The sequence below is a fragment of the Xiphias gladius genome, chromosome 21 (genome assembly GCF_016859285.1).
Source record: "Xiphias gladius isolate SHS-SW01 ecotype Sanya breed wild chromosome 21, ASM1685928v1, whole genome shotgun sequence".
Taxonomy (NCBI): Eukaryota; Metazoa; Chordata; class Actinopteri; order Istiophoriformes; family Xiphiidae; genus Xiphias; species Xiphias gladius.
Window position 1 is genome coordinate 30214077 of NC_053420.1, and position 22319 is coordinate 30236395.

At 40.1% G+C, this 22319-nt stretch overlaps 1 protein-coding gene across 4 annotated transcripts; it reads right to left on the reverse strand.

Moving 5' to 3' along the window:
- Positions 1 to 1581: 1581 nt before the first annotated feature.
- Positions 1582 to 16743, reverse strand: LOC120807469 (Krueppel-like factor 15). Of its 4 annotated transcripts, none has more exons than XR_005709829.1 (4): positions 16577 to 16743; positions 12543 to 14036; positions 4749 to 4927; positions 3230 to 3342 (listed from the first exon to the last, which is right to left on the reverse strand). XR_005709829.1 is itself a non-coding variant. In XM_040159545.1 (3 exons), the coding sequence occupies exons 2-3, from the start codon at positions 13790 to 13792 to the stop codon at positions 3174 to 3176; spliced, it is 1419 nt and encodes a 472-aa protein (XP_040015479.1). In that variant the 5' UTR covers positions 13793 to 14036; positions 16577 to 16743; the 3' UTR covers positions 1582 to 3173. The 4 variants fall into 4 exon arrangements, 2 of the variants coding, with proteins under 2 accessions (XP_040015479.1, XP_040015480.1); XR_005709830.1 differs by having other exon boundaries at positions 3260 to 3342; positions 4721 to 4927; XM_040159545.1 differs by lacking the exon at positions 4749 to 4927 and having other exon boundaries at positions 1582 to 3342.
- Between the last annotated feature and the right edge of the window lie 5576 nt (positions 16744 to 22319).

The following is a 22319-nucleotide window of genomic DNA, read 5'->3' on the forward strand; positions in this document are numbered from 1 at the left end:
ATACAAACCAATCATGGTTAAACAGTATGTATGGCGTCAGTCAGTGTTAGTGTTATAATCATCATAAATCACATCAGACACATCCTGTATGTCTATATTTAAGGACAATTTTACTATGTATTACTTTGGTACATATAGAGCCCCCCTAGGGTCAGCTGAGAAAAAAAAAAGTGCCATGTGTAAATCTGTACTCTCAGTTTACAAATCTGTGCACAGAGTTTATAAACCATGCCCTCGTATATCCAATCCGAAGCCAAAGATTGCAATCCCAACACAATATAGCAGTAAATATACCCTTAAATCTAGATAAATCTGCTTTACTTGGCGGATGCAGCTCCGTAAAATGCTCCATTCCTTGTTCTCTGAAGAAAGACGTAATTTCCAAATCGTGTGCGCAGTTTACTAATCCGTGGGCATGGATTGCAAAACCGCGGGCATGGCTTGCAAATCTGTGGGCATTGTGCAAAACCATGGGCATGGATTACAAATCCGAGGGCAGGGTTTATATACCATGCGCACAGATTTAAACAATAGAAAACATGACCAACAAGGCACTAGATGCCCATTCATTTCCCTGAACAACAGAGCATCTTGAGAAATTTGCGTAATGCATGATCACTCATCAAGATGGGAGAAGTCTACCGAATATTTCTGCTAATGTGATTTTGGCTCGACAAAACTTGGCAAGTGTAAAATTAACAAGGATCATTCCTGCTAAGTCATAGCTACACAGTTCACCTGATTTTGTTTAATTCTGTTTACAGTTCCATGGCAATTTAGCAAACTAGATCTGCTGATAACGACAGTGTGATATGTTCAAAGCTCCTAAATCGACCTGTAGGTCAGATTGTTTTGTAACATCCCAAGTACAATCCCAAGAGTAACATATACCTTTCAGGCAGCCATCTAATGTGGAATGGATTATTATGTGTGAAGATGTACAAAGTTTGGTGTCTAGGCTGACCTCGTCACTCCCCACAGGGAAACATGAAGCTCGGCACAACAGGGATAGGAGAGTGATAATAATGACTTCCCACTCGTGAAACACATAGTGGGTTTTTAAAGGTGGATACCAAAATCTTTTAAACTGAGTGTCCTTTAAATTGGTCATTTTAGACCAAGACAAATGAAGAAATACATAAAGGACTGAGTTTAGAGCAGGGTATTTTAAGGTCTGACACTTTGGGCCACCCCTCAGAGTAAATCTATGGAAAAATGAAATGAAAATAAGCAAAAATGGAACAGAATAGTGGAACGAATTAAACATGGAAACTATCCAGAATTTCCCGGTCTCTTCAAAATTATCTTGAGGAAAGAGGGCCAGTGAGATTTATAACCTCATTATATCTGAGAAACCTCGCACAAAAAGTGTAATTACTTTTTTTTTTCTTGGCTATATTGTGTATTATATGCTTTATTGTGTCACCTCTGGAGCAAGTAGAGTCTAATAAACTTAATCAAGGATGGTGAAGGAGGTGTGGCTGGATGAGGGATTAACTTCTGTTTGCAAAATATTACATCACTCATATTATTGGTCTGAGAGTACTTATTTAAGACAATGTATACATGTTTGTTTCCTTTCAGTTTTATTTGTAAATGCATCTTGGATAGAACAAAGAAAAAAATATATAATATATTCATATGTACTGGAATGTTAAGTTATGTACACATTTAGGTTTAAACTAGAAATCTTCACAACCACAGATTTGTTTTAAGATATGGTACCAGAATAGTCTCTGTTTCTTTCCTGGATGCAGCAATGTACACCTCTGCATATTTACAACAGTCATAGGATGCGATAAAACACATGTATTCACACAATATTAATGAAATTCAAAAATTTAATAAAAGGAATAATGTACAATGTTGTGTGCCCCTGCTTGTTGTAACTTTACATGCATGAATTACGCATGGACGGCATTGTCACACCCCTACATATTCACAGTGGAGCGTGGTACAGGTAGCAAACAATGTTTAAGAGCAATAAGGGCGTTAGAAAGTGTGTCATGGACTAAAAAAAGGATGTTGTGACTACATTTCCCAGAAGCTCATCCTCCTAGTAGTTCAGCACCATTGTGTGTGTATAGTGTAGTGTGTCCATTGATCTCAGCCCAACGGAACATAATTGCCAGCTGAGGTCAAAGGCTGTCAAGGTGTCTCCAGTAACAGATAGAGCGGAGTTGAGAAGGCTTTTGTGTCAACTCATCAGCAAAATGATAGTTCAAATAATAATAGAAGACTGAAACATTCAATTCCATGGCTATGCACAGAATGACATGGGCCATATTACGACACCTTATGAACAGTCACTCAACATTCAATTAATATATGGATAACTGAAAAGCATGATTTCCAAAACCATTTGGTTCTATGGTAAATTAAGGCCATAAAAGCGATAAAAATAGATTACCAGCTTAATAATACAACAACAAAGATGATGGCTGATTTGAAAGTCACTGTGTGTTTAACCTTTTAGTTGTGTTTCACTTTTGCATGTCTTCTCTCATCTCTTACTTTCTTATGCAGTCAGCAGTTCATGTCTATGCAGTAATACAGTTCTCTCCCTGCCAATCAAAAGCAAGTTGAACGACAAATGTATTATCCAACTTTTCTGTCAATGAACTATGGTGCAAGGCAGCAAAAAGTAGGACAAAGCTACCAAAAAAACCCTCACAGGTCTGCGAACCCCAGGAAGAGTAATTATTACCCTGATAGTAGCTAATGGGGATCCCAGAGAACTTCAGTTAAATTTCCTAAATATTGTATAAGACGAGGAATGTGCAAGACATTGGCAGCTTTCAGGAAGATAAAAGGCAGTTGTTTCTATCTCGGTAGAATGGACACAAAGCTTTTACCAAATATATCACATAATCCAGACTGAATGAAAATAAGTGTATCTTGTCTTCTGCTGAGGCAGGAGTTGAGCTCAGAACAAACATATGGCGTACAACATGACAAAGTGCCAACAGCAACAACAACCTTCAGCTAATTACAGACAGGATGGTAACTGTGTTGGCATATTTTTGTACAATAAATTAGAACAAAAACTTGATGAAGACCCAAAAATGTGTGCACACACCCGTATGTTCACACTCACACCTTGCTCCTGTGGATTATGTCTGTGTGAGAGTGATCCCAGCATTCCCAGTGATCCCCGTGATGTGAGCAGGGCGTCAGTTTGTTGAGCGAACTGTCCGGCTGCTTCGTGGAAAACGGTGGACTTTGATGTGTTTTGACAGGTGGTCACTGCGGGCAAACTTCTTCTCACATACAAGACACTGGTAGGGCTTGACCCCCGAGTGGGACCGGCGGTGTCGAGACAGCTCATCCGACCGTGAAAACCTGGGAGAAAGAAGAGATTTTTTTTTGTATTCGATACAAACAAACTGAGAAAGTCAGAGGTGTGGACTTGAATTATGAATCTGATGATCTTACACTCAACTTAATTAAATTAAAAAAGACAGACAGACTATGACTTTAACACCAATGGCTCATGACTTCACTTTGACCTTAGCCTTTTGACATGGAATAACTTGATTTCTTTCGCAAACACCAAAGATTAAAATGTATACAATTATACAGTGTGCAGCAAATCAATTTATGTTTTTCCTGGCAATAGATATACTTTTAATCAATCCGACAGCAACCAATCATGTTGCAAAAGCAGAAGGGGAAGGTACATTTGCAGCCCATACCAGCACTTTATCATATTCAGATATTAAAATGTTAAACCTACAATTGAAGATTTTTTGGGCACATGGAGGCAGTGGAAACAGTTGTGAACACAACCATGACATATCTCATCTTATCGTTCCTTTTAGGTTGATATGGCGAACTTGTTGCAGTTTCTTATTTGCACATCCAGCAGTTAAGGGGCAACAGTATTATTCATTTAGTCATGTTTGTGTCCAGCGGAAAATGTAAGCTCAATATTCACCCTCTTTTAACTCAGTTTTTTGGTTTCCATCAACTCCTGATGGAAGAAACTGGCTTTTCAGCTACTAAATGTTCCACTATGTTCACCAGCTAGTTTCTAATTATGCCTATCTGCTGAGCAGGTAGTGTACCACAGTTTTTGGTGATTGATGGCTGAAAACAGCTTCCTACTGACTAGAAATAATGCTATGAGAGCGATGAGAGTGGACTACAACACCCCAACACCACAACCACAATTATTATTGCGGGCCAGACAGCTAGACAAGACAAGATCCGTAAAGCAGAGGGGAGTTGCAAATTCGGGTGATAATTTGTATAGGTTCATCACTAAGATCATCATTTTATTAGCCTCTGCAACTTCCCTGACACAGTGGGGTTTCCTTTTTTACCACACCATTCCTACGAAATCCAAAGACGTCGAGTCCCTCCGACCAGCCCCAGCTTCAGCTAATGTTAAAAATGTTTGCGGTGATTCGCTCAGCCAAGCTACAGGTTACGAAATGGATTTGCCTTTAATGGGAGAGGGTCTCTGACAGGACACTCAGGCGCAGTCATGACAGGTTTGGCAAGTTGGAACAGACCCTGCAGGCAGTACAAAGCTCTCCAAAGCATCTGCTGGAGAAGGTGGAGTCTATTGAGGAGCTGGTGCTGGAGCATGAGAACGGTATAAGCTGTTTGGAGAAGGCATTTTCCAGCCTTAAGAATGAAAACAACGCACTCAAGTTCAAGATGGATGACCTCGAGGGCACACTGCACTAAAACAATATTAACTTTGTCGGCATACCTGAACAAGAAGAAGGGAGTAAACCTACGGAATTTGTTGAGGCCCTAATCCCGATACTCCTTGGAGAAGACAACTTCCAATCTTCAGCGGTCATCGACTGGACATACCGGACTCTGTGACCGTGAGCCAAGCCCCCGCGCCATCATCGCCTGGGTCCACTTCTATCGGGAGAAGGACCTCATATTGCAGCTCCAGAGGACTCGAGAGCTGGAGTATAAAGGTAAAAAGGTATTTATTTTCCTGGACTACACACCAGAGGTGATGCGGCAGCGACGCAAATTCAGCGAGGTCTTGAGCACACTTTGGGAGCTCGAGGTAAAGCACAGCCTCCTCTTCCCAATGAGTCTTAGATCGAACATAACGGTCAGTTCGAGTCTTTCACTTCACCGACTGAGGCAATGTCATTTTGGAACACTGACTTAATGAACGCCTAAGAACTTTGATTCCACTCTGTGTGTATATACAAAGGATTATTTATTTTATCTTGACTTGACTTTTTGGCATTCAGATAACCCAATTGCACTTTATGTGAGACTATCAATTTGTTTTATTTACTCCAATTAGCCATGACTGGCAGCGTAGTTGAGCTAGCTTCTTTTAGCTTTCTCTAGCTAGTTACTGTTCTTTGGGGAGCCAGACGTGCGTTTAGCTGTCCTGGGTTTAGAAGGACACTTGTGCTTCGTTTGGGGAGGAACGTTGTGGGTAGGTAGGGAACATGTCCATGGGTTTGTTTATGTGTGCTCTTTTAAATTACAGTGTATGTTTTCTATGTACTGTGTTTTACTATGTTCTGTGGATACCAGATCGTCTTCATTGCAGAGATAATGTCAGTATTGGGCAGCATTGTGCGTAGTGGCCTTATTAATACCCTAACATCTGTTTCATGGAATGTAAACGTCTCGGTCAAGTAATTAAAAGAAATTGTGTTTTCTCGCATCATAAATCATTGAAGCCAGACATAATTTTTCTCCAGGAAACACATATTAGTAAAAATGAACAGCGCAGACTGAGAGCAAATTGGATTTCTCAGGTTTTCCAAGCGCCTATTACTCGCAAGGCTAGAGGTATTGCTATTCTTTTTCTTAAAATTTCTAATTTCATAAACTGCCTTCCAATAACAATGTTTAATATGTATGGCCCGAATATTGACAATCCTGATTTAATTCTTAAGGCTTTTAATGATACCTTACTCTAAACATTTATCTTTAGAGTAAACATTGTTTAATGTGTACATTAAGTATATTTGACAGCACCGAACTTGACATTTACCTACAGTGCATGATGCAATAAGAGACGAAAACCTTGATCTTTCCATTGCCTTCACACTGTTATTTTGTATTCAGTTCTTGCAACCTCCTTGCTTTTCCTGACACATACACCATAGTTGCGACTGTTTCTCACCAAGCCCATTTAACTGCATTATTATCTGTCACGAGCAACCTTCACAAGTTAATGCTACAACTTGCCTGTAGCTCATTTGGACAAGCAAAACATTGCAGCGGGGTTGGCATACGAGGCAAATGCTACTTGGCTTAAGCCACAGGGATGATAGCTCTGGGGCTTCTTCCAAGCAACCTCGTTCTCTAAAAGTGACTGTCCCCAGCCACACTCTACATCCCAGATGTTGCTCTGCTGACCTGACCAGATGATGAAATTCAATTGCGCACTGTAATTAAGCAACAACACCTAGGGAGCTATGGTAAAAATCTGTTGTACTCTCTGTCATATATAGACAGCAGCATCCAACAGTAGTTTACACAGGAAGACACTGCCAATAGCACCATTTCAATAGCACCCAAAACAGCTACCCCATGCTTAATAGTCCTTTGAAACAAGTAACTAACTTTGGATTGGGATCCCATGGGAACCAACACAAATATCACAGGATATATATAGTTTACTATGGAGTGGGTAGTCAGCATCATCATCACAGGATGGATGTAGGATGAAATTTCACACATAAAAATAAAATAGGCTATTGGCTTATCCAAATGTTGCAAATATTGCATTGTTTACCAGTAAACTGTGTGCATCCAAATCTGATCTACAAACTGTTCTACATCGGTTGTACAGATGCTGTCATTCTGTAAATGGTAATCATGGTATCACTGCCACTCTGAAGTCTGAAATTCCAACATCTGGTTTGGATATTTTGCTATGAGAAAGAACAAAAATTATCAGACAAACAGTGACAAGAGTTATAATATTTTATCCATCTTTATTCCCAATTGCATCAATCTGAAGCTGTCGTCTTACTATTAGAGGGATTTGTTTTCATTTCTGTGAGTTCAAGTTTGCATAACTGTATTTACATTTCTTCAGATTAAAAAATATCCATAAGGGCTACACTGAAGATGGATTTTCAGTCAAAAATAGTGTTGTATTGGGTTGGCATATCTGGAGAAGCAGACAGGAATGAAAAACAGTCAATCCTACAGACCTCTTTTTCTGGCAGAGAGGGGTGCACTGCAGTCTTAAGTGTAGAAAGTATGAAAGTTTCTGTTTTCCAGTTAAACACTCTCCTTGTGTGTGGGCACATTACTCCCAGAAGGCTATCCCCAACATTAAGGGACCTTTTAAATCAGTAATCTAATTGCTCAGTGAATGGTTCCATGCTAACACTGAAGCACAAACTAAGATGAGTCACTGTAGGCCATAATCTAAAATTTTATTTGTCAGTCTGACAGTAAGTTTGCCAGGTTCTTGTAGGTCATCAGTAAAACTGACACAAGATATGACATGCTTGTTTTGAACTCTCAGGGACTACTTTACTGTTTTCATAGGACCAGCATATGATGGGAGACTGTTTACAGCTCTATGTGCTCCAAAGCTCTGAGTTGATTTCTACAGGATGTAACGAAGCATCCCTTTATAGATTCCTTCCAGACATGTTTAAGGACAGATCTAATAAATCTCTGCTTTAAAGTGTCTGAGCTCCAGCATCCAAGTGAAGGACCAATAAGAAAAATACATTTTTCTATCGTGTGTTTACCTTTGGCGGAAGTGAGAACACCAATGATAACACTAACTAGTAACTGGTAATACTGTTTATTATTATCTTAAATGATAAAGACAGTGCTCCAGTTCTTGTTCCCGATACGCTGTGCAACCTCTTGCAGCACAAACTTTGTTTGGTATCTATCCCAATGTCATCACAACTGCAACAGGAATAATGTACTATAATCTCACGTTCTCTTCTCTTTGTGGATGCTGTAACACAAAAAATCACTTCACAGACCAAGAGTGAATGAGTTGTTGCTCACTAAATGACACCAAAAATAGACATGGGTACATCAGCTGTTCTCAAGGGTCAATAACTAATTGAGAAAAATATTCAAAATTTGGGACCCCAAAAGCTCAAGCTCCAGGTTTCATTTGGTTTTGGTAATTTGTAAAGGGGCTATGTGTCAAAATCAAGGATTAAAGACCTCAATTATGTAGTTTATATTGTGCTACACACATGGTGCACATTCCAAAATAAATTTGGAGGGGATGGGGGTCGATAGGGGCCCTACAGCAAATTTTTCTCCCAGGGCCCATACAAGGTTAAAGCCAGCCACAGCTGTTTTAAGTTAATAATAATTAATTTTCAAAGTTTATGCATCTTCCTGCCATATTACAAAAACAACAATAGTTATCAACTGTTGCTATTTAATGTAGTAGTTTACTGCCTTAAGCACTGGAGCTACTGACCTACTGGGGACATGAGAATGATTCCGATGTCTATGTTATCAGAATATTCAGAGCTAAGCCGAGCAGCAAAACAGTCTACTAAACTCGAAATTAAACATTTTTGGACGTCGATCTTCCTGCAGGGGCTCTTTGCACTGTAAATTTGGTTTAGTCTGGGCTGACATTGTTATACATTTGCAGTACCACATACAGTACCACAATCAGTTCATCTTTCCATCTTGCTATTCCCTCCCTGTTCCTCCAAGTCTATGTGAGGAACCTTGACTGATACATCTCTTCCCTTTTATGCAGCATGGCAGCCTGGACGTTCCTAGCCCACAGTCATGGTTACTATTCAACACTTTGTGTTTGTTCGCTCCGCTTCCTCACTGCTCTTCCCTTCAAGCGACTGTGTGCATAACTGAAAATCTAAGATACTCTCTGCTGCTTACTCCATTTGCTTGCTTGCATCTCCCAGACTTTTCTTCCTTTGGTCAGCCCCCTCATTTACCCCAACACATACAGTGGGTTACACATACAGTTACACACTGTTTCTCACACTCACTCTTCTATCCAAACTAGATCCTGCTTTTTGTGTACAGACAAGAGCCCTTTGTTAGTCAGAACAGACAGCCTAGATTACTACTGCACAAATTTCTGCAGCTCCCCTCATGTATTAGGACACACTTGTGTAGCATTACAAGGACAGGTGGCAGATTGCCAGGTTGGTTCTATAGTCAAATGGATCAACAAAAAGCTTTTATGAGATATTAATGATCAGTCAGTACCTGCATGCAAAAGGAGGGTTTATAAATGATTGAATGTTTAAATGAGCGGGTTTCTCCAAGACTGATCTCTGCAAGCTGTAGCAATCAGAAGCCAAAATACATAACAGCTCACTGGTTAGGATAGTCTTTGAGTAATGTGTTCATGCACAAGTAAATATGTGCCTATGGCATTAGCTGTGGCATATACATAGATCAATGCACAATGCAGGTCACATGAAAAGCACACATCAACAGAGTGGTAAATCCTTATGCTGAGTGTGCGTTGAGTGCTTAGAGCAGTGGACCCCCAGCGGTCTAGTATTAAGGTTTATATTTCTCCTTCTTCATTAAGTAATAGTTTACACACAAGCCAACTTAAACAACCATTCAATTTAACTTCATAAAACGAAAATAAAGTGCAATGAAATAATAAGCACAGACTTGCAAAGTGTGAGGAGCTTCTGGTTCTGAAAGTAAATTCCCATGCTTTCCTTTACTGAGAGATCACGCTTTTTGCATCAGTTGGGTATGGCAAATGGCTAAATGCTACAAAACCCACGAGCCTCAGCTGCCATTGGTATGGAGGCTAGTCCGAACAAATTCACAGTGCTTGTCATTGCAATTGGGAACACAACATTTTCACAATAGTTGTGTTCATCCAAAATTGACCCAGAATATTAACATGAACTTATTTAAACTGATGAGTGTTATATCAGGTTTTTACAAAGTGTCATATTTGGCTTCTGTCCACTATTAGCAGTGCATGCAGCGGACTTTCAGTTCAGTAAAGGAATGCTTCTTACTGAAGCAATCCTTGGGGAGCAATAGTTGATTGCTCTCCTTACATTTTTATCTACAAAGTACCAAATATTTTCTAACACGGTTTTTCATCTTTTGTACTGATTACTCAAGCAGGAAAATTCCTGTGCAACAAATGAATAACTTTGCAACTCTATTACAAAACAAAACAAAACAAAAAAAAACAAGAAACTGGAGATTGAAAACCAACTGTATTAAAAGTTTGGAAATAGGAATTTGAACTAATACAGGTTTGCTCAGGCTAAAGCACTGCCACTCTGACGCACTATACCCTGTTGCCCAGAGGTGTAGTGGTGCATACACGCAAGTATACGACATATACCCACCTCTGGGCAGGAGGATTTACTGTATACCTACCTAAAAATAGTTACAGATACGTATCGCCGTACATCTTGCAGACTACAAGCAATCATGTTACAGTCTTTCTCTGCTGGTTGATCTTCAGTTCATAGAGCTAACAGCAAAGATAACGAGTTGGTTGTTTTGGCATTGGCTCTGGCCCACAGTGGCTGTTTGCGAATAAACTGCCAGCAAAACCAGATAATATTTCGTAGCGTTCTTACTGAGGGACGCTGCACGCTTATATATTATTGAATTATTATCACTGATACACTAATATGTAAGCAACGTTTTACTGTTGTAGTTGGTCTTGCTGAAGCTAATTTTAACTATTTTATAAATTGTTGGGCAGTGTAATCTATAGCAGTGCATCATATTTTAAACTGTGAAGACAATAGTAACTAAAGCTGCCATTTAAATATAGTTGATTAAAAAGTACAATATTTCCATTTGAATTGTTGTGAAGCAGAGGTATAAAGTTGGCCAAATTGGAAACACATCAGTAAAGTACAAGTACCTTTAACTGATATTTGAGTACAGTACTTAAGTAAATGTACATAGTTACATTCCACATGAGATTACACGACCTTCAAATTAAACAAGCTTTGTAGTTAAGCGTGGCCAGGGAAAGTGGGGGGGTCGGGGCTAGGTCCATTGAAGGTACAGTATATCCACCTACCAATAGACCAATACACTGCTTTTGCCCTATCAATAGATTAGGTTGTTGTTGTTCTCTTTGTTAAAGCCAAATATATTAAACTCGTGAGCCATGCTGAACAGGTAATCATGCCACTTGGATTTTGGATTGACACCACAGATGTCAGAATTATGGATAATTTAAAGCTGTTTGCTGCCTATTAAAGTACAATTCCCCACAATAACATTACCACAACGTGAAATATGAATTCACCTGTTAGCTTTTAACTCTGAAGCAGTGGAGGCGTCATAGATGAACCTACCTACATAGCTAACAGGTATCAGACTTTTGTACCCCACTGTACATCAATTCAATAACATACTTCAAGATTGGGTGGCATCGGCCGTATTCACATTCATTCTAACAAATAATGTGTTTGTTCTCATGTTTCAGTTGAGTGAGTCTCACTGGCTGGCCTGATCAACAGGCTGGCCGACAGTAAGTACAACTCTGGCAACTCAAAGACACTTTACTTTAATGAGCAAAGAACTGTCTCGCTGATGAAGACATCCAAGTTCTCTCTCTGCCTTTCTCTATACACACAGCAGGTTCCAAATTAGATTTTGCTGCTTTATACATTTATATACACAAATACACCTACACACATATACTCATACTGCACCAGCAACTGCACAGCTGGGGTTAGTTTACATCCGTAAAAAAAAGACAGGGAGGCTATTCTCCCAGATATCTCACTGCCTGACAAGAAGTGTGACTGTGCAAGCAAACCCTCCACCTCACGTCAATGCAATTAACACTTGGGAGGCTGCATGACAGCCATTAAGAGCTCTTCAGCTCCAGGGCTTAGTGAAAAGAAAACAGGATGAGTGTTTTTTCTTGACTTTTCTATTATAGATCCTTGATTAACTGTGTGCTTTCTGTCTCGTTGCTGAAGCATTTTGCTGGCATTCCACAAACAGAGGCACAATAAAGTTTTGTTTGCATTGTAATGAACCCCATTACGAATAATGACATTCATGTTGACAAGCTGCTTCTCTCATTTGTAGTTGCTTGGAACTCTGGGAAGGCGTGGAGGGTCTGGCTCTGAAGACCTTCTAAGCCACCTTGCCAGTATTAATAGCGACAGGTCAGTTCAAGTGTCAGTTAAAATCTGCACCACAATTGCTTCATGTGAGCAACACGACACTAGGCACAGTACATAGTCATGTCCCACTGACATATAATTACTGCTGCTTCCAAAAAGGACAAACTAACAAATTGGGGGTTAAGCCCTTTTTAAACATCCATATTCATGCTAGATTGTGCCGTTATTACTCAATCCTGCGAATAAACAAATCTTTAAATAGGCTTTATATAACCAGTCATAAATAAGTCAATCTTTTAGACTAATCTTCTAAGAGAACAAACAAATATACAAAAAAGCTGCAGTGATGGTAATTTTGCATGGACAGAGAACATTCTGTCTGTGAGCTGAATGAGTGATCTTGTCAACCAGTGGCCTGCGTGTTTAAAGGTGTGTACAAACACATTAATTCAGTCAGTTCAACCTTCCCTCCCCAGAACCCACCTCCATCCACAGTCTTGCCAGTTGCAGGCGAAAGGCTTTTCCCCTGTGTGCCTCCTCAGGTGGGCCTTCAGGTGGCTGCTCTTGGTGTACATTTTGGTGCAGCCAGAAAAAGTGCATTTGTGCATTTTGATAAGATCCGCCACTGGATTCTTCTGGAACTTTTGACTGCCACCAAGAATCCCTGATCCCTGGCCGGCAGAGCTATCCCCAAGCCCAAGAGGCTTGGCTGCAATAGGGACAGGAGCAATGCGTACAAACTTGGAGGAGACGTTAAGGTTAGGGGAGGGCGCCATGTGAGGCACCAGGGCAAAGGTCTGACCCTGGATGTTGACCAGTAGCTGCGCAATTTTGATGTCTGAGGCTGGGGGAGGCTGTGGGAGCTGGGCTACTGGGGTAAGAGGCACTACTGTGGGCTCCTGCTTGATCTGAAAGGGTTGAATCTGTAGGATGACTGCCATCCCACTATCACTAGTGCCACTGTCTGCCGATGAAGGTTTGTCGACAGATGCATTCTTGACCACAATGCTTGATTCATGTGTGTGGTTAACTAAGGTAGCTTTGGTCTCACTGGAGGCAGCAGTGGCCAGGTGAGCAGTGCTGGCGGTGGGGTCAGTTTGGTCTGAATACTTGGCCTCTGGCTCTAGCTTATGTTCAGAGGATGCCTCTTTGCACAACTCGAGGCCAACTTCTAGACCAAGAGCTTCCTCCAGTCCCACTCCCAACCCTGGGCAGCCATCCCGGATCTCCTGTTTCATTGTAACAACCCCCATATTCTCCTCAAGGAATTCTTCAATCTCTTCCAGAGTGGGCTGGAAGGACCCTCCAAGTTGTTCCTCTGTCTCCACATTGGACCAGTTGAGGAAATCAAAATTTTCCTCCTTTACAGGCTCATTTTTGATGGGCTCATTTCTCCATGAGTCCCAGAGGAAAGAGGTTAATGGTATAGGCACCACAGACCCTGGCGAGACACAGTTGGCACCTCCTAAAGAGGCCTGGGAAAGCAGTTGGTCGAGCATACTATCCTGGCTCTCAGCACTGGAGTTGCTGCTATAGCTGGAGCTGAGCACCTGGGAGTCTGGGCTGGAGCAGGAACGAGGGCTGGATGATTCACTCAGGTCATCCTCTGAAAGTGGTGATGGCATCATCTGGTAGGAGCCCAGGTCTGTCACTATGTCAGACAACCAGTAGACTGGTGGAGAGCCACTGTACGGAAGGAAAGTCTCCTCGCTGGCTGTGAAGTTATCTACCATCCCTGGTTAATGCCAAACCTCTGTCTCTTGTTGGACTCAGAGTCTGTGTTGAGAATGATTTGTAAGGGAATTATTCCTGACTTTCCTATCTGAGAAAGTCAGGCGAAACAAACCCAGGTCACGAAGGTCACACTTCCCACTCTGGTGAGAAGTGAAACACCTGGCATTCTCTCTCACACTGGAAAAAGTAAGTGTTGGGGAAACACTCTTGCAATCCAAGGTCTCAGGCCAGGATACAGTCTGTCTAAATGGAAAAAAAAACAGACAGAGAGAAGTCTGTTAATCTTAATCCCAAATATGCCTTCTGCACAAACTCAAAACAATAAGGTGTGGGTTTAGATTATATATCTCTTGAAAAATGCATGATAAGATTCCATGTCCTCTAATCCACCTGTTAGCCTGTATGAGATGGTATTCAAAGTCTTTGAATGAAAAATCTAATCATGTGGTTAAGGTTGTGAAACAGTCATGGAGAAACACCGATTATCAGTTTCACAAAGGAAACGAACAGTGGCCTCCTCAGTGAAAGTTGTGTGTTTTGCTGACCCATCCATCCATCTCAACATCCACCTTCTACCATAGACTTTGTCGCTCTATATATTATGTAAGATAACTTCTTCCTTTACTCCCATCATAATTACTATGTCCATTAGAGGTCACCTAACATTAAAACATAACTATACAGTAGGTCATAATAAGGTGCTTGCACAGACGACCTATGGGGTTGGTTTTATACAAGTATCACTTAAACAGTATTTCTACTTCACTTGTTCCCGACCTTCTTGCTCGACCCTTTACACCTAATTAATCCCTGCTTCTGACCCCTCATCAGGAGATTTCTATGAGCTATGAACAATTCAACCATATAGTGACTGTTCCCTCTCAAAATGATTCCTTTAATAATTTGGTTTCCTAAAAAGCAAATATTTGAGAAAAAATATAAATTATTATCAGCTTGAGGGTTCATTATTGACCTTACAAAGAGATTTTTAAAAATGTCATCCATGTGCCGATAAAGGCCATCAGATGCAGCTAGAGCCCCAAAATAAATCTAGCAAGTGGACCTTGAGTTAAGAATATTTTGTCAAGCCTACTTTTGCATGTTGTGTTGTTTTCTATCCTTTTAATCATCGTGTGACTCCTCAGAATTATCCAGCTATCCCCATGTTGGGAAACTCCTACTGTATACTCTAGACTACTTTGCTGCGTAATATCCCCACAACCATCATTATGAAGAGAATATATCAGAAATACAAGTATACTATTTTTACTTCATAAAACCACATTTGTACATCTTATAAAACACGTATAAATAATACATATATGCATTATTTTCTCTCCATACATTATTCCGTAACAGGACATCACTACAATATTTCCATAGAAACTTAAGTCATTACGTGAGTGTTTTGTTTTGTTTTTTTATCTCCTGTGGCATGAGTACAACACAGTAATTATAGACACCTTATAAACTATACTATGCCTGTGGTGCAGCAATGAGAGCTTACTCTAAAACAACCATCAGAAATTAAAAATCCAACTAATCAGCCAGATTTTTTTGGTGAGGAAATTTTCATTTTCTATGGTATAATTTATTTTGTCCTGTGATATTACTGTGATTTTCCAAAAATTTAATGGCTTTAGTTTACTTTCTTGTATGCTCGTATATCATCCTTTGGTTTTCACATATTGACTTCACTGTACTTTATGTCATCTTTTATGGTAATAGTAGTAATGTTATTACTCTATATGGCCACATTTATATTGTTTAACTTCGTGCTTTTTAATCTCCTTGTTATTGTAATGGGATTGTTTTTCAACAACCTTATCTCTTTTTATTATGGCAAGTTTAAGTATTAGGCTATAATACTTAAAAATATAGATAAGACTGGGATCAGTAGGCTGTAGTTGTTTCATGTATAAAACTTAGGGCTTTTTTTTTTTTTTTGTAAGGTCCTACAATCGACTACATAAATAGCTTACCCCCCCCCCCCCCTCCCAATCCACCGTCCGGCCTCTATCTCCTACTCCCTTTCCAGGGGCCCCTGAATGGTCTCAGTGACCGAGAGTAAACCCAGCCAGGGGAAGAAAAAAAAGAGAAACTGCCAACGTTATTATCAGAAAACACCGCATGGGGCAGCTGGCAGCAGTGTGCGCTCCTCCGCTGCATGCATAAATCACCTGCCCTGCTTGTTTACGAGACACTTAAAGTGCAGTGAATCACTCACATCCCTGCCTCTGAAGTTGGGGAGGGAATGTTTTACATATCGGTCATCTGATGCAGAATGCAGGTTGGTGAGTGATTATCGCCTTACGCATGTTTTGCGGCGCACGTTTCTATTCATGTTCATGGAGAGGCAAGCCTGGAATTCTTTGCTTAATGGCAGAGCGCATTCTTATACAACCGCGGCCCTAAGATCATCATTCATTTTAACTATGAATTAGGAGACGGCGTTGGTCGGAGAACTCATAAACCCCGTAACATGCGCAGATGCGGATAGGAGCCCGAAACCTCAAAATGAATTCATCTGCATTCTTATGTTAAACTGCCGCTGAGCTGGACCAGAACCCCACAGTAATCCACAACTGGCTACGGGACTGCGTGCTGGTTTCCTGCACGTCCCCCTGCGCGGTGCGTTACGCCTGAGTTGGCGCGCGTCTCCGCTCTCAACGTAAACATGTTTTTTCGTTGCAGCCCTGCTGCAGCGTATGGCACCGAGCAGACGCGCGCGCAACGTGCAGCCCCTCTACCCGTTAACGGAGAAAATGAACCTCCAAACTTACCTTCGCTCGCTCAGATCAAACACACTCCCAGTGCGGGGGGGGTCGCTTTTATCCGGTGCATCCGGCGGGGCAGTCTGTTACCAGCGCAGGGTTTGCCCTTGAGACACGCCATTCGGCAGCGGTAGCATTCGACTGGACTGAGTGCTCACTGAGTTGTACTATATGACCGTCACATGACTACCAGTGTGTTACAGGGTTAGTGTAGTGAGGAATAAGAGGCTGCTCCTGAAGGCTCGTCCCCGCTCTGCAGCCTCATTGGACGGTTGTGGTGGGGAAGGAGGCGGGTCGTCCGGTCCGTCAGTCAAGGGTTCTGCTGCGTGGAAGAGCATGTGGGATCCGTAGTTGTAAGCTGTTATCACGATAAATAACAGCCGCGGGGGACGTAATAGCAGTGGGTCAGTTGAATTCCAGGATGTAGTAGAGGACAAAATGTTTTCAGGAGCAGAAATACAGTATAAAACCTTTCGAAAAATCTGGATGATCCCAGTTTGAAACCCAAAACACAGTACATGAGAAATATTCGTATCTTGTATATATATCTTAATGATTGTGTGATTAATCGGATTGCTTTAAGCAGAACAGTTTATGAGTATTTTAAGGTAGGTCCAAGTCCATTGAGTTGGAGTTTTATTTTTTTTTTTAAAGTTAGTAACGACATAGAAATGACAGAAAATTGGAAAATAAGTTGCAGAGAGTGGAAAAAAGACCATAATTGGTTTATTTGTTTGCCTTGCACCTGAATAATGAAACAGTATTCACAATGACGAGGATATATGAATAGTTTATAACATAAAGGTTATTAAAATCTTTTTAATCTTCTCTTATAGGGCAAGTTAACAAACCCACTCACTGTTTTAACCTCAAAACTGAAGTTATTCTGCTTGGCCCCCAACACCTCAGAAACATATTATCTAATGATATAGTTACTCTAGATGGCTTTGACCTGGCCTCCAGCACCACTGTTAGGAATCTCAGAGTTCTCTTTGACCAGGATACGTCCTTTAACTCTCACCATAAACAAACTTCAAGGACTGCCTTTTTCACCTACGTAACATTGCAAAAATCAGGCAAATCATGTCTCAAAAAGATGCAGAAAAACTAGTCCATGCTTTCGTTTCTTCTAGGCTGGATTATTGCAACTCCGTATTATCAGGCTGTCCAAACAAATCTTTAAATCCTCTCCAGCTGATTCAGAATGCTGCAGGTGAGTAGTGACAGGAACTAGGAAAAGAGATCATATTTCTCCTGTGTTAGCTTCTCTGCATTGGCTCCTTGTAAAATTCAGAACTGAATTTAAAATCCTCCTCCTCACCTACAAAGCCCTTAATGGTCAGTGCACCATAATATCTTATAGAGCTCATAGTACCCCATTTACCCCACTAGAACACTGCGCTCGCAGAACGCAGGCCTACTTGTGGTTCCTAGAATCTCCAAAAGTAGAATGGGAGGCAGAGCCTTCAGTTATCAGGCTCCTCTAATGTGGAACCATCTTCCAGTTTGGGTCTGGGAGTCAGACACCCTCTCCATGTTTAAGATTAGGTTTAAAATCTTCCTTTTAGATAAAGCTTATAGTTAGGGCTGGCTCAGGCTTGTCTTGAACCACATCCTAGTCATGCTGCTATTGGCCTAGACTGCCAGGGAAATTCCCATGATGCACTGAGATCCTCTCTCCTCCCCTTCATCTACACGCATTCATATGGCATCAGTGCTCATTACTAACTTGACTTCTTCTCTCTCCCATAGTTTTGTGCTTTCTCGTCTCTCTCCGCTCTCTTCCTGTCGCTTTCTGCAGGTATTTCTGCCTCTGGAGCTGCAGAGTCTGGATCTGTGACTGCAAACTACCTACTGTCTCCATGATGCGGCTCATCACCCACTGCTTCAAATATTATGACAATCATTTCTACTGTTATATTTAGTTTTACTAGTGTTATTATTCACCCTATTATTATAATTATTAGTTTTATTATTAGTCTCATTATTGTTACACATCTTATGTTATACGTCTACTATGCTGCCCCCCCCCCCCCAACCCAGCTGGTCAAGGCAGACGGCCACCCACCATGAGCCAGTTTCTGTTCAAGGTTTCTACCTGTTAAAAGGGAGTTTTTCATTACCGCTGTCACCAAGTGCTTGCTCATGGGGGAATGTTGGGTTTCTGTAAATATAACTATAAAGAGTCTGGTCCAGACCTGCTCTACATGAAAAGTGACCTGCAATAACCTCTGTTATGATCTGGCGCTATATAAGTAAAATTGAATTGGATTGAAGTCAGAGTCACTACACAAATGCAAGTCAAGCAGTGAGTCTATCAGGTCTCTGCTGACCATTAAAATGACACAGTTTCCCATCGGTACTAATTTGACCTTTGTTTTAAAATGGTGGTGGTTATGTTTTATTTTGATGAGCGAAAGTAACCTATTTCAGTTCCTTTGTGTGCTGTTTCCATGATAAAGGAACGCAGGATAACAACTCATTAAACCACATTCATACAGAAGGGGTATTACTTTCCAACACAGTGCAATACATTCATTGGCTGCTATTATTGCTATATTTAGAAACGTTTTGCTATTATTGGTATGGGCTATAAGCTTTGAAGTATCCCCTATAAGAAACAAACAAGGTTCCATAAGTATATTCTCTCCGATACTTGTGGACAAGGTTTCCACAACATCTTTCCTAAAGGAAAACAAATTCAATTACAGAACATATACATAAAATTTCCATCAAATTCCAAAATTTACATCTTGGACATAATGGGTAGTACTTTGTGTTCATTAAGTGAAGCCTCTCTGGTATCAAATATAGTCTATAAATCGAATTATATTGTAATTTTCTGTATTTAATGTCAAACTAAAACTTTTGACTGCTATCACATATTCATTCCAAGCAGCCATCTTCAATTTTTAAATTATGATCATCCTCCCATTTTTTCTATATGCGTTAACTTCTTCATCACCAATTAGACTGATGAGATTGGTATACATATTGGAGAGCAGCCCCCTTTTTTTTCAAAACATTAATAGCTCGGCCTCATTATATAGGTCTCAAAAAACTTGAAGGCCTTTTGTACACGCCAGGGCTGAGTAATAGTATTCAAAAAGCAAGGGGTCTTAACATAGAAAGACTGAAGACATCCTGTCTTTCTTTTGATCTCATAGGTACTGTATGTCTAATCAGTTGAGTATCAGGTTTGGTGCATAAAGTATCACATGAAGAAATAAAAGGAACAGTGGATAAGATCATATCAGCACAATAATACTTCTCTATATCTTTCCATGTAATTGAGTATGCCAATGCCTTTCTCCACATCCAAACTGCTCAGGTGTGTGCTGCCATTAGAAGATTTCAAAATTTAGTAGAAGTCCTCCATGTCCACAAGAACTGGTTGAACTAGTCTATTAAGAAGGACAAAATAGGATTTTTCAATAGTTACTGGCAACATTTGTAAAAGATTAAAAAAACTTTGGACAGACATTAATTTTAATACCCCTGACACAACCCAAAACATTTAAAGGAAGACTTTCCTACCTCTTTAAGTTTTCTACTGGGCTAATCAGCAGCTTATAATTCAGGACGAACGTTATTCCATATTATATGGTATTTGCAGTTCTAAATTAATTATTTTATGTAGATTTATTTTAAATTCTAAGAATGGAGAGATCCATCTTCTCTCACTGTCATTCAGTGGCATAATGATACTCTTTGATAAATTAACTTTATAGCCTGAAACACTCCTTCTAAAATCTGGAGTAAAAACCACGTGGACTAATCAACTCTAAAAAACATATATATATATATATATATATATATATATATATATATATATATATTTTCAGTATATAACGAAATAACGTGGGGTATTTTATCTGAAATTTGTATAGAAATGGATGTGTTCAAATCAAGATAGCAAGGGGCTCAATAACAAAATAGCAAATAAAAGTGGTTAAAGGCAGCATCCATGTTTAGTACCACATGAGAGAGAGAATTCTGCAGAAATTTTTGTTTAAATACAAGCAGTGGGACTCTTATTTGAACTATATCAATAAAATTAGGATCAAAATTCATTTTCTCCATAACCTCAAAAACAAAGTTCCAAACGAGGAACGTCCCTGAATAAAACCCATTTGATTCATATTAATCAAATTTGGCAACACCTTTTCTAAACGTAATGCTAACAATTTAGAAAGGATCTTGTAATCTGAGGTTAGTAGAGATATTGGTTGATAAGGCCCACACAATTGTGGATCCTTGCCAGTTTCCAGCAAAATAGTGAGTCAGTAATGCTTGCTCTGGAGATCTGTGTAGCTTACCATTTTTAACTGCATCTTGAGCATGGCCAGTTGTGAAAAAAGCAAGTTTGTCCAGCTTGTGAACAAACTGTGTGAAGGACTATGTCATTTTTGATGCAGGGATTTTGGGTTTATGAGCAATCTTTCAAATACATTACAGTTATAGTAATTTTTAACACTAAATGGACATTGTGGTGAGATTGTTTTGCTGTTTGCAAGGTCAAGAATGAACTTTGAAGCTCTACCTCAAATGTATATTTTTCCATTCCTCTGCTGTAACTCTAGTATCACGCTACTGTCCCAGCATAATTACATTAGAACAGGTCAGTTACTAGCCATCAGCAAGCCTATCAGAGGCCTGTCGAAGGTAAGTGTAGGTCACTCTGGGTCACACACACTCAGGACCTATCAGTAACTGGTCTCACAGCAACAACACTTCCTCATACAGAGAGGAACTTAGTCTGTGAGGAACAATGTTGGTGAACCAGTCAATCTTGAGGGGAAATTTTTCAAAAGCATTAGGTTATTCTTTAACATGCTGCTTGTTTAAACTGCACTCCAACATTTTTGAAAGACATATGATCACGAGGAGAGAGACTGTGTGTTATTCTGGGAATGGCATCTGCAGTTAGGTGTATTCACATAATTGGCTACAAAGTGGCACACCTCTTCTACCCCACCTTTCCACATTTTAGCCCCTGGAGGAAGGAGCTGAAAATAGAGTCTGAGGCATCATTGCATTTTTAATTATTTTCTCTTTGTGCTCATTGTGTTAGGGATTACATGGAAATTCTACCTGTTCTTATGGGTCTTTCTTCTTCTATTCCTGTTGAGAAAAGGACAGTGCCAACTGGTGAGAGGGTTAAATAAACACTTTCAGTAACAAAAGCTATTTTAATACTTTTACTTGCTGTAGGTAGTGGTACACATGGAAATTAGTGCTGGAAACATTTTTAACTGATTAAACAACATCAAGTACACAACAATATAAGGATGGGGGACGCATAAAGGAAAAACCAACAGAAAGTGTCTTAGTATAGTAACGTACCACCAGCACAGTTTCAATGCACATTAGCATAGATTCTACAAGTCTCTGGAACGCTACTGGAGTGATGGAACACCAGTTTTCCATAAAATATTCCCTTATTTGTCTTTTGATGATGGTGGTGTTGAGTTGAGATCTGATGACTGCGAAGGCCACAACATATGATTCACATCATTTTCATCCTCCTCAAACCATTCAGTGATGCCTCGTGTCCTCAGGATGGGGGGCAATATCATTCTGTTTCTCCACTTTTACAGGTTCTTCCTTTAATTTATCACCAGTCTGTATTTCTCACTAATTTCTTTAAGTCTTATGTCACAGTGGTGCTATAGTAGTTAAGTATAATCCAATACTATAATATATGTAACAATACTAAGCAGGAGGTATTCGACGTAATGAGTACTTTTGC

Bases quoted from the DNA above. Each gene is read 5' to 3' on its own strand.
- LOC120807469 (XM_040159545.1), bottom strand. From the start codon at position 13,792: ATGGTAGATAACTTCACAGCCAGCGAGGAGACTTTCCTTCCGTACAGT. The intron at 3,343-12,542 runs GTGGGTTCTGGG...TCTTTCTCCCAG, and splicing joins TGGCAAGACTGTGGATGGAG to GTTTTCACGGTCGGATGAGC.